Genomic DNA, 13,425 nt, shown 5'->3' with positions numbered 1-13,425 from the left:
TTGTTTTGAAAATATTTAGCTGTGTAGGCGGCGAATAGTAACCGGATATGGTGGTCTGAGTGTGACCCTGGCACCCTGTTCCCTATTTTAATTGTGGCCACCGTGACCAGCCTATGTTTACCCTGTGCCTCAGACCATTCCCTCTGCTCCAACCGTCTGGCCTCCAACTTTGAATAAGCAGACATTCTCGTTATATATATATATATATATATATATATATATATATATATATATATATATATATATATATATATATATATATATATATATATATATATATATATATATATATATATATATATATATATATATATACTCATGCAACATATAATTGCACTCACCCGTTTCTCTGTTTATTTACGCATATACACACCGTGTTTAATATATTTATGCGTCTTACAAGTCAAGACGCAATGGCTTTAATATTTTGACTGGGGAAGTCGTGGCGGGCGTGACCTGGGCGTAGAGAGAGAGAGGTAGCCGCCACCCAGGTGTGGAGGGTGGCGATGTCTGCCAGGGAGACAGGGAGAGGAGACCACAGGGAGAGATGAAAGGTACAGGAATGCAAAGCCACACCAAGGGAGAAAAAGCGCAGTGAAAACGTCTGGATTCCTTTAAGAATCTGCCTTCCAAGGAACACATAAAGCCTTGAGAATCAATTAATATCATAATGTGATTAGTACTCGAGACTGGTGCAACAAGCCTGCTGCAACAGTAGTTATGTATCCTGGAGCTGCCTTGTGTTGTAAAGATACTACCCAATTTAATTGTTACTGAACAATGAACCTGAACCTGGTTATTAATTAATAACATGAACAAGTTCATGTTAAGTGTTCATGTAACAAGTGCAGAGGTTCAGTAATTATAGTGCGATATAATGTATCGATGTTGTGTTGCAGAAAAGGTCAAGACTACACTGCTTACACTACACTACACACAGAAATCACAATAGCGTGATGCATCAAATGAACAAATCCCCAAGGGCCGTGACGAGGGTTCGAACCTACGTCCGAGAGCATCCCAGACGCTGCCTTAATCGACTGAGCTACGACAAAAACAAGAGAATAAAAACTTTAAACATTTAATATAACAAAAAATAACTTTAATTTTCCACAAAATGATAAGTAACAATTAATGAAAACAAAGCCCCTTCTCCACTTGGCTTAAAACACAATCAAAAGAGACATATACACATGTGAATTTTACGTTAATAACAAATGTGAAGGAAATACTTTATACAAAATGCTATGTGCGTCTACCGTCACCCGTAAGGCGAGAGTAGATGCGGAAGAAATGAGCCCTAGAAGGGTAATCTGCTGCACTGGACGCTGGCAAGTCCTTTTATATGGGGTGTGACGCCATTATGGCGCGAATGCTGGAGTTGGGGTGTGACGTCATTATGGCGCGAATGCTGGAGTTGGGGTGTGACGCCATTATGGCGCGAATGCTGGAGTTGGGGTGTGACGCCATTATGGCGCGAATGCTGGAGTTGTAGACGAGGAACCGGCAATATAACGACACTCGTGATAGTTTGACCCCTGGAAACACAAACTGTAACTGTCCCTATTTTCCGCTTGTTACAACTTGTAATAAAGTTGTTACATCTTGGCTTAAAGTGTATTTGACGTATTAGAACGTTCTTGCAACTTGTTATATTGGATGTTATAACTTGTTAGGTGTTAAATTTTGTTCGAACGTTGTAGCAACGTCGTAGTTTCGCTGTGTGTTTGGCGGGTCTGGCGTTGGGTGAGCTGGTAAGACAGCAGGTGTGCTGTCTCGCGTGGAAGGTAGGGTGGAGGGGGGGGGGGGGGGAGTGAAGGGAAGGAGGGAATTTTCAGGGGAAAGCGCAAAGCCATTACGACTATATAACACTGGGAAGGGGTCAGGATAAGGATTTGGGATGGTACGGGCGGGGGAAGGAATGGTGCCCAACCACTTGGACGGTCGGGGATTGAACGCTATCCTGCATGACGCGAGACCGTCGCTCTACTATCCAACCCAAGTGGCTGGGTAGGGGGGGGGGGAGAATTTGTGTCTAGACAATACGTTTTGGCACGTATTGTTGTTGTTGTTTCTTGATATTGGAGCATGCTGATATATAGGTGGTAAGGAACAGGAAGCTATGCTATGCAGGAGATAACCGTAACTCTATACATCTAGAGGTATACACACACTTGTCACCTGGTCTTCAGAAGGAAGGGGAATAGGAACTGTCCTCGCGAGACAGGAAGGTGGGTCGGGAAGCGTCTTATTGAGGTGTGAAACAAGGTGATTACAAGGAGAAGCACAAGGAATCAAATCCCCATCCTCCTAAAAATAATTTCCTTTTTCACTGAAATGATTTCAACTTACCAATGTGTATGCATCAACCAAAAAAACAAAAGTTCACGTTTTGTACTATTAATGTTTATTTAGTTATTCCAAGTCCAAGTACTGCACATATATATGCACTACATTAGGCCTATAATAGCACGCATCAGGCCTGGGATCACACCTTAGGTCAGGTCCTTTAGTCACATTTAGTTGAATGCCATTTTGTCCAAATTTATTACTGCAAACCGTGAATGTTTAGGTGTAGAACAGTAATATTGGTATGTGTGAAGCATTACATATTGGTATATGTGAATCAATACATATTGGAATATGTGAAGCAGTACATATTGGAATATGTGAAGCAGTACATATTGGTATATGTGAATCAGTACATATTGGAATATGTGAAGCAGTACATATTGGTATATGTGAAGCAGTGCATATTGGTATATGTAAAGCAGGACATATTGGTATATGTAAAGCAGGACATATTGGTATATGTGAAGCAGTGTATATTGGTATATGTGAAGCAGTACATATTGGTATATGTGAAGCAGTACATGTTGGTATACGTGAAGCAGTATATATTGGTATATGTGAAGCAGTACATATTGGTATATGTGACCAAATACATACTATATGTACCATCATTTTAGGAGGACGGGCGGCCACTGCCACCGTCCACGCTGCACCACCCTTCCCTACCCAGGAATGTACAAACCCAAGCAACCCTACCCCTAACCTATAGAGGCCAATGCATAGAAAACGTCAATATTACACTGCCGCAAGTTTAACGCATTGGCCGATTCCGTTCCAAACGCGACGTATTGGATGGGAGGAGAGGTAGCCAGGATTCGAACCAGACTACTCCTTGCTAAGACAGCCACTGCTTCGACGGGCATGACTGGAAGGCATTTTGAACATGCTTGAAAAACAACATTCACATACCACTCATTCCCAGACTTCTGAAATGTTATTAATGGTGTAATTAAGGTGTCATTACTGCAAGGTTGATAGACCCGTCGTGAACAGCCTCATAGATTCATTGTCGACGGCCAATGCTAATGAATACATCTTGCTGTCGGGAGAATATTACACGGGTACACAACCACCACTATTGCTGCAGGCTCTCTCCCTTGGGCACCTCTCTCCTTGTCGACTGTGTGTTGGTCTCTGATGGTTCACTGCCGCTCCACGCACACGCACACGCACACGCACACGCGCACACGCACACGCACACGCACGCACACACACACACACACACTGTCTTCTAGTTAAATATGCCAAAACTAGAAGACAGAAGAAAGAGGTGATATGATCACTACATACAAAATAGTAACAGGAATTGATAAAATCAATAGGGAAGATTTCCTGAGACCTGGAACTTTAAGAACAAGAGCTCATAGATATAAACTAGCTAAACACAGATGCCGAAGAAATATAAGAAAATTCACTTTCGCAAACAGAGTGGTAGACGGTTAGAACAAGTTAGGTGAGAAGGTGGTGGAGGCCAAGACCGTCAGTAGTTTCAAAGCGTTATATGACAAAGAGTTCTGGGAAGACGGGACACCACGAGCGTAGCTCTCATCCTGTAACTACACTTAGGTAATTACACACAAACACACACACTGACCATAAGACAATGGTCTAGTTCACAACTAAACCAACCAACACTGCTACAGCAACCAGCACTGTTACAGCAACCAACACTGCCCTATATCCAACTACGTCATTATTCCCTACAGACATTAACTACCACCTAACTTGAGCACGCTACACCCGACAACACTCACGCAACTATTAACACCAATATACACCAACTAATGCACAACATCCGCCTTACACTGCCTCCATTTCTCCCAATTTGATCCCCAGTTAACAAAAGTGGAAAGTAATTAAACTAATTTGGGAGACGGGACTGCCAACACTAATTTGCTCCATGGTATTTTAACAGCTCCCCGATATCCTAGATGATTCTACAACAGGTGTGTGTGTGTGTGTGTGTGTGTGTGTGTGTGTGTGTGTGTGTGTGTGTGTGTGTGTGTGTGTGTGTGTGTGTGTGTGTGTGTGTGTGTGGGGGGGGGGGGGTACAGTAATTATAAACAAAAACACTAAGCCAGTACGATACTAGAGCAAGAAAATAAGAAAACTCTTGTTTACTCTTAGAGTTCATAAAATAAACTCTGGGAGCGAGTATAGTCGAAGCTAAGCCAACCATCAACCCCCTAACCACCCAACCATCCCTCTCGCTCCCCCATCCAACCATCCACCGCCACAAACCTTCCGTCTCCCTGTATAAAGCCACAAGCACTGCACATTTTTCACAACACCTCTAAATATTTTTGAGGCAGCAAATCTCTGGCCCAAAAGTTCTGGGGGTCGTTTCCAGGTATTTTCCTACCGCTCATTCAGAGGAAAAAATCCTCGCAACAGAGAATTCAGAGGGAAAAAAAATATCTGAAACTGGGGATGAAATATTCTCTCGACCAATAATACGTCCCGACATTGTACTTGATTTTTATGCAAACAAAAACGGTTCTTGCAACTCTGTTTCAACAAGTTGGTAGATGGGAACGAACTAAGTAGTATTCCCTAGTTTTGTGTGATCTTGCTTTATCGTATACAACTTCTAATGCCTCTCCTTGATCCGTCTTTTTAGAGCTTATGACCTCTGCTGTGTGCAGTAGACAATCTTCGCCTCTCATTGTGTGACCTCCACTGACCTTACTTGCCTTAAGTCTGATTTTAGCTGCCATTTCCTAGCCTTGTGCGGCTTTTGCCCGCATTTTCTAACCTCGTTTGAATTTTATTTTCCGGCGTTGGGACTTGTCTGAATTTTTGCGATATGATCTGACTTTTCCTGACTTCCCCTAATGTTATATAACTGTTTTTGTCTCATCATAGTTTATATATTTATATTTCCTGACCTGGTCTGACTCTCCCTGACCTGATATAGCGTATAACTCTCATTGACCACTCCGGACGAACTAATGTACTCTTCGGAATATCCTGATCTCTCTTGATCTCATCAGATATTCTCTGACCTCCTCTAAAGTCTTCTGGCCTTGCGCGACTTTCTTCTAACATGTAACCTCCATTACCTGGGCCTCCTATCTTAGATACCTCAATGTCTGGGTGAGAAGGAACGAGGATGATGTTCTGGGAGCGAGAGAAACTAAGGGGAAGAAAGGTAACCTCTATGTTCTGAGAGGGAAACTCAGATCATGGAGAATGGGTGGAAGTCAGGGAGAAGAGGTGCGACTGAAGGAATATGATGATAGTGAAGGGGGAAGGAATATGGTGATAGTGAGGGGAAGTGAAGAAACGGATGTTCCGAGGGTGTTATTTAGTATCATTCACCCTATCACTATCCTTTGAGCTCCCTTCTTCCCCTCTACCTCCTGGTTCCTTCTCCGCCTCAGCCTCACTCACTGAAGGATGCCCCATCCCCTTCTATGCCCATGGCTTCCCCTCGTCCTGGTATACCTCCTTCCCATTCCCTATTTTTCCTGATAAGTATATCAATACTCCTTCACCCTCTTCTCTCACCCCTCACCTCTCACCTCTCACCCCTCACCTCTCACCCCTCACCTCTCACCCCTCACCCCTCACCTCTCACCCCTCACCTCTCAACCCTCACCTCTCACCCCTCACCCCTCACCTCTCACCCCTCACCCCTCACCACTCACCCCTCACCCACCTCCCTCACTCATTATACCAGCTTTCTCCCTCCTGCTAATTATTCTTACCCTCGTTATAAAAATTTATTATATCATTATTGATATTTCATATAAATATTAATTATCATCAATTTTATATCTCTGTTATATATTTATTATAGCTATTAATATCATTATTTTTGACACACCAATTATGTTAGTTACATTTGCTTGTTGCAAGCTATAATGACATTATTTATGCAACTTTATATGCAACAATGCAGCGAGGCTTGCATTCATCTCTCGTGTTATTTGCGTTGATGTAGAGAGGAGAGCTGGAGAGCCGCGCTGCCTTTACACATTATTTTGAAAGGTGTTAAGACTGACTTTGGGTTGGTTGTTTGGTCATACCGTGGTCCATAGTTGTTGAAGCAACCTTATCTTTTAATTGTCAAAAGCTGCAAGGAAAGCCGCAAGGAAAGCCGCAAGGAAAGCCGCAAGGAAGGCCGCAAGGAAGGCCGCAAGGAAGGCCGCAAGGAAAGCCGCAAGGAAAGCCGCAAGGAAGGCCGCAAGGAAAGCCGCAAGGAAAGCCGCAAGGAAGGCCGCAAGGAAAGCCGCAAGGAAGGCCGCAAGGAAGGCCGCAAGGAAGGCCGCAAGGAAGGCTGCAAGGAAAACCGCAAGGAAAGCCGCAAGGAAGGCTGCAAGGAAAACCGCAAGGAAAGCCACAAGGAAGGCCGCAAGGAAGGCTGCAAGGAAAACCGCAAGGAAAGCCACAAGGAAAGCCACAAGGAAAGCCGCAAGGAAAGCCAGAAGGAAAGCCGCAAGGAAAGCTGTAAGTGGAATGGAGGCGTTTTAAAGATGAAAGGACTTAGGGATCAGGTTCGGGGCTTTACCAAGACGTGTGTCAGGAGGCGGCTTTTACATACAAAACATTGAATGGTGGAGGACGACAAGCAGACACAAGTCAGGAGGCACTGGAGGAGGTAAAGCGGTCTGACTCAGTTTCCTGCATACTCCTTACCAGGTGGGCCAGATTCACGAAGCTGTTACGCAAGCACGTATGAACCTGTACGTCTTTTCACAACCTTTGGCAGCTTTGTTTACAATTATGAAACATTTAATGAGCTCCGAAGCACCAGGAGGTTGTTTACAACAATAACAACAGTCGATTGGCAAGTTTTCATGCTTGCAAACCGTTCAATAAATGTAACCAAAGCCGTCAAAGATTGAGGAAAGATGTACACGTTCGTAAGTGCTTGCGTAACTGCTTCGTGAATCTGGCCCATCATTTGCTCATCCCTGTTTCACTTGTATTATACACGTTTAATACACTTAGTTGAGCCACCATACAGGATCCAATGGTGATAAGTTGATCTTTTCTTATAGGGAGTACAGCACCGCGCTATCAGTTGTTCTACGGATGCCTAAACCAGGGTTCGAAACCTGACATATGTTTTTTTTTTCTCCAAGAAGATTTTTGGGAATGTGTATTAAAAAGTTTTCAGTGTTTGGTATGTAAACGTTCCAGCTAGTGAAATAAAATCGGTCAAAATAACATTGAAATTTACATTGGCAAGAGAGGCGCAGTTACTTCCACTCTTGTTAGTCCCAGAGCGAGCCAGATGGTGCCTGATGCTGGGACTAATAATCCCAGGAGCCAGATGTTGCCTGGTGCTGGGACTGATAATCCCAGGAGCCAGATGTTGCCTGGTGCTGGGACTGATAATCCCAGGAGCCAGATGTTGCCTGATGCTGGGACTAATAATCCCAGGAGCCAGATGTTGCCTGGTGCTGGGACTGATAATCCCAGGAGCCAGATGTTGCTTGATGCTGGGACTGATAATCCCAGGAGCCAGATGTTGCTTGATGCTGGGACTGATAATCCCAGGAGCCAGATGTTGCTTGGTGCTGGGACTGATAATCCCAGGAGCCAGATGTTGCCTGATGCTGGGACTGATAATCCCAGGAGCCAGATGTTGCTTGATGCTGGGACTGATAATCCCAGGAGCCAGATGTTGCCTGATGCTGGGACTGATAATCCCAGGAGCCAGATGTTGCTTGATGCTGGGACTGATAATCCCAGGAGCCAGATGTTGCCTGATGCTGGGACTGATAATCCCAGGAGCCAGATGTAGCGTGATCCCAGAATGCGAGCGCAGCCCGTAGAACATGATGAGATGAGACACTGAAGCCAGATCAGTCACCACCATACCACCTGGTTGATACCTGATCAACCAGGCTGTGATTCATACGTCAGGCTGCGAGCAGCCGCGTCAAACAGCCTGGTTGACCGGTCCAGCAACCAGGAGGCCTGGTCGACGACCGGGCCGCGGGGACGCTAAGCCCCGAAAGCACCTCAGGGTATGGTGCATGAAATGAGGATCTCCCACTGGGCCTGAAATGCAGGTAGTTGGGGCCCAAGAGCCCGACTCGACGCCAGCAGCACTGAGGACAACCGTGCCACGACCTGGACAATGTTACGATATCAGTTACATAACCCATAAGTGATATCAATTATGAGTTATGACATCATAACTGTCATGATATCAACGTGTTAAATTCTAACAGTTGAAGGGTTAGCCTCCTTCAGCTGTTAATACCATCGTTATTATTATTATTATTATTATTATTATTATTATTATTATTGGCAATAGTAATGCTATATTATTATTGTTATTTTATTATAGTCATTAATATTATTAATGACTATACTAATTAAGTTTAAGCAGCTCATTCATAATAATGTCACTAGACAATCAGCAGTGATATGCATCGTAGACAACAATTGTGAGAATGAAAGAACAGTCAAGAATGGAGGAGAATAAGACAGACTATGATAATTTGAGCGAGTGAAGAATGCTAATAAACAATTGAAGAGAGAGGAATAAGAAAGAAAACACAGCTTAAAAATATAACTTTTTACACCATTGAGACTGTCACCTGACAAGAGTGAACAATATAAAACAAAAATATATTATAATTTTTAAAAACAACGTTTTCATCAGCTGATTTTTTTTCTTTTTTGTCTAGACTCCAAAACAGGAATTAATTATACATTTTTGTAATGCCGGCTTACTTAACTTTTGCGCTGGGAAAATCTTTCTTTTGTCATCTTGGTAATTAGTGGGGTTAATTAGCCGTGGTGTTGCCTCACGCCCGCTCATTGGTTAGCGTCACCGTCCAGGCAAACTTGAATGGTCCACCGTCGAGAGCAAGAAAAAGTGTCATTGGGCGGAGGAGCAGCGAAGAGCCCAGTGATTGGCTGCCGCCAATAAAGGTGCGTCGAGAGGTGAAGATGGACTTGACGTCCATCTTCGGATCCGCGCGACTCCTGACCGCGAACAACGCGCTGCATCCGACTCCTCGCGAACGCTCCCCCCTCCCCTTGTCCGTCCCCACCAACCCGCGAGAAACATAAACAACACGCGCCGTAGGGAGGGGGGCGGGGGAAGAAATCCCTCCCGCAATTCCCCCTGAGAGAAAATCCTGACAGAACAGAGCCCACCTGAACTAATAACTTAGTTACGAGAAGCTGATTTTTTCATCACCTCCCAACTCGAATCTCGCCTCTTTTTATTCGTCTTCCTCCCTCTCTCAACCTCAGAAGAAATTTGTAATTAGGCGAAAACTTTGTGTGAGGCATGGCGGGGGGGGGGGGGGGGGGGGGGGGAGGGAGACGAGGGAGGGAGCTGGGGGAAGACGGAGTTTTTTCCCTGGGACGGTGGGGTTTTTTCCCCTGACACCCATTATGAATTAATCATCTGGAGGTATACTGGCATTAAAAAGCTTTTAGCCCTAATCAAGGCCCAGGCGCAACCAAATGCATCAATTAAGATTTCTTTAACACATCTTTCTACTTTGCCCTCGTCCAACTTTTTTTCAGTAACAAAAAAAAATATTTTTTAGACGCAAGGAAGGGACCTTTTTTCTTGTTTATTGTCAAGACGAATTCTTAAAAGAAGATCACCGTTATATATATATATATATATATATATATATATATGATAGCCGAGGCTATATGAACCACTTCCCCGCCGGCACTCGGATGGTAATCTTGGGCATAGCATTTTATCAAATAATCACGACCTTATGTCCGGTCGTGATGGTCAAGCGGATTAAGGCGTCCCTGTACATATATATATATATATATATTTTTTTTTTTTCCAGTATATGTGGCTGAATTTAAAGTATTTTAATACATGTGGCTCTAGCTACTGATACACTACTGTATTTTAATATATGGCTGAAATTATTGAATGCTGAAATATATATGTGCTGCAAAAAAGTGAGTAATGATAAAGAAAACAATACAATGACAAGTATTAAAGTAACAAACATAAATAACTTATTTTATTAAAACTAAAATACACGCAAGTCCTCATTATAAATTATGAGATACGATGCAGAATATTTTGCCAAATAATTATATATAATTTGCAGGCATAAAGTGTAACTTGCACTTATTATATATGTGTGTGTATATTAAAATTTACACAATTTCTGTGTCACACTTGGCTTCTCTACAGCTCCCTAAATCAAGAACAGACCAGCAAACGAGGTGGCACAGATGGCTACCAGAACATGTGAATACCAGAACATGTGACTACCAGAACATGTGACTACCAGAAGATGTGACTACCAGAAGATGTGACTACCAGAAGATGTGACTACCAGAGCATGTGATTACCAGAACATGTGACACTGCCACATGTAACTACCAGATCAATGTTCCCCTTGCACGAATATATATATATATATATATATATATATATATATATATATATATATATATATATATATATATATATATATATATATATATCAATTTCCACGCTCGCCTGATCCCAAACAAGCAAACTGGTGAAGCTTGTCTTAGCAACAGACCATACAACTAAACCATACAACCACTGCAACAAACTACCTCATCAATGAACTATTAGCAACCACACGACATCCACCACACCCCAAGCAGCCCCACCCTGCAAAAGACAGCAGTACATAAGTGCTAATAATAATAATAATAATAATAATAATAATAATAATAATAATAATAATAATAATAATAATAATAATAATAATTCCCACACTATACTTCAGATTAACGTCACCTTCACGTAAATTGTGTCCACCGGCGAAGGATGAGAGAAGCTCAAGGCTCAGTACAATAAAGTATAATATATATATTATATAATATATATAATATAATATATATATATATATATATATATATATATATATATATATATATATATATATATATATATATTTATTACATAAGATATTTCAGATATTTCACATGAAATTTCGGGAAAGACATGCTTATGCTTCAAGTACATTTGCTGTTAAGTCTTCATGAAGTATTTTAGAGCTGGCGGTTAGGTTTACTCTGGATTTTACAGCGGGTAATCTTATTGATTCAGCTGGCGTTTACGACTCTCTTACGGCCTGTAAACCTTCCCACTAGCAAACTGTTTATAACCTACGATACCATCTTACGATACCATCTTAGCTTACGATATCATCTTGACTAACAATCGCATCTTACGATATCATCTTGATATGGGTTGACTGCATTAACGCGCATAGTCAGGCTTCCCCGTCTCCCACAACTCAGTTTCTACCCCCGTTAACAAGTCTTAATAATATCCTTCATGGGAAAGCAAGAATAGTAGACACTCTAGGTTCACCTAGAGTGTACCGCATTTAAAACACCTACATCAGAGTTAAGAACATTCTGTTCTTAATATGAAGAACATTCTGTTCTTAATAACACGAGTATTAATAACAGTTAATTTACAGCAAATTAACTGGTTACGTTACCATTGTTCACTTAGTGGAGCATTGCCATATTTGCCATATTTTGACACTTTCCTTGGCATGACTACAAATAGATTTTACGATGCCAAAGAACATAAAATTTATCATTATTTTTTTCTGTTATTTTCACAACATTTTGTGTCACTTGTGTAAATTATACATTACTTATTGCACGTTCGAATTGCAACATTTCTCTCCACTTACCTGTAGAAGTGCAGGTATAACTTGGAAGCTTATTCAGTATCACGATGCATTAGGCATTAATTTACGGGACGTTTGAATTGTCAAGTGTATAATTAGGTTCCAAACGTTTCAGCAAAACGAGTCCACTAATTTTATTCTGGATGAAACGACTTCGTCTGTGCATCTGTATAGATGTATAGATATACACGTGTGTATTACACGATTGTCCATTACACGACTTGACAATGATCCAAGACGGACCATTGTCAAGAAATGGTTAAATGTCGTTACTTAGTGTTTTGATGTGTGGTTTAGTCATTATATACATATGTAGTCCTGTCATGTACACTGTTATGTACACTGTCTTGTACACTGTCATGTACACTACCATGTACACTGTCTAACAACGTGAGATAAGTCGTTGGGCAAGAACGCCAAATTAGTGGCCAGCACTTTATGACTCAAAGTTGTTTATAGTATCTTCAATGATAGTATCATCATTATTATTTATTATCTCCAATACAACAATACAATGAAAATAATGAGGGACCATGGAAGTCATGATACACATCATGAGACCCTAATACAATGACTACAGTCCACGCAAACCTTCACAAGCAATTCTAAGATTTTGTAAAAAAAAATCTTACTTCGTTAATACTTTAATACGTTAATGGAACTTTTTTTTTTAGCGCAATGTTGTATAATTGAATTTATTATTATCCAATGTGAAGGTGTTGTTCAAAGAAAAACTAATAACATAAGAACTATTCATATATCAACAGAGAAATATGAGAACAATGCACTTATCAACACAAGATCAACATGAGAACATGATCAACACTTATCAACACAAGATAAACATGGAACAACATAAGAACGGCGCACTAGCCGACAACAGCTGAACCAATGTGAGTCAATTTATGTGCAACGTCCAATTCTCTGATAAAATAATAAAATAGAAATATTAGTCCATATTTTGTTCAATAAAAAGTGAATATAAAACCCGAATATTTAAATCACTTGCTTTCAGATGGGCTTCACAATGTTTCTTATTACTCCCAGAGTACAACTATTTTTAACTCATTCATTACAATAATAAAAAAAAAATATTTATACACCCAACTCACACATCTGAAAATATAGGAAGTCGCGACGTTTAGGTCCACAACGTGAGAATGGTCCACGACAGACCGAAACGTTGCTTAACTTTCAGATGTGTGAGTTGGGCGTCTGAATGTTCAGCCATGTTGTTATTTAAGTTCTGCAGAATATTATGTTCATCTAATTTAACAAAGTGAGAACAAAAATTCTTAAAAATTTAAGAATATTTCTGCTCTGTGAGTGTTGCAAATACAAATACTAGATTTATTGTTTTATTTATCTCTGTTTTGTATTAAATATACTTTACATACAATTTTGCTATCCAAAAGTGTTAAATAATAAATAATAC

At 41.1% G+C, this 13,425-nt stretch overlaps 1 protein-coding gene across 1 annotated transcript in view; it reads left to right on the top strand.

The window, feature by feature from the left end:
- The first annotated feature begins 1,363 nt into the window (after positions 1-1,363).
- Positions 1,364-13,425, top strand: part of LOC138366495 (cilia- and flagella-associated protein 251-like) — a 12,621-nt gene continuing 559 nt past the window's right edge. The window contains exons 1-2 of the mRNA XM_069327550.1: positions 1,364-1,458; positions 6,431-6,804. Of these exons, the coding sequence (XP_069183651.1) occupies positions 1,364-1,458; positions 6,431-6,804 (469 nt within the window). The remainder of the gene's footprint in view (positions 1,459-6,430; positions 6,805-13,425) is intronic.

This window comes from Procambarus clarkii, chromosome 2 (assembly GCF_040958095.1).
Source record: "Procambarus clarkii isolate CNS0578487 chromosome 2, FALCON_Pclarkii_2.0, whole genome shotgun sequence".
Taxonomy (NCBI): Eukaryota; Metazoa; Arthropoda; class Malacostraca; order Decapoda; family Cambaridae; genus Procambarus; species Procambarus clarkii.
Note: the sequence above shows the minus strand (reverse complement) of the source record. Positions and strands in the feature narration are given on the sequence as shown.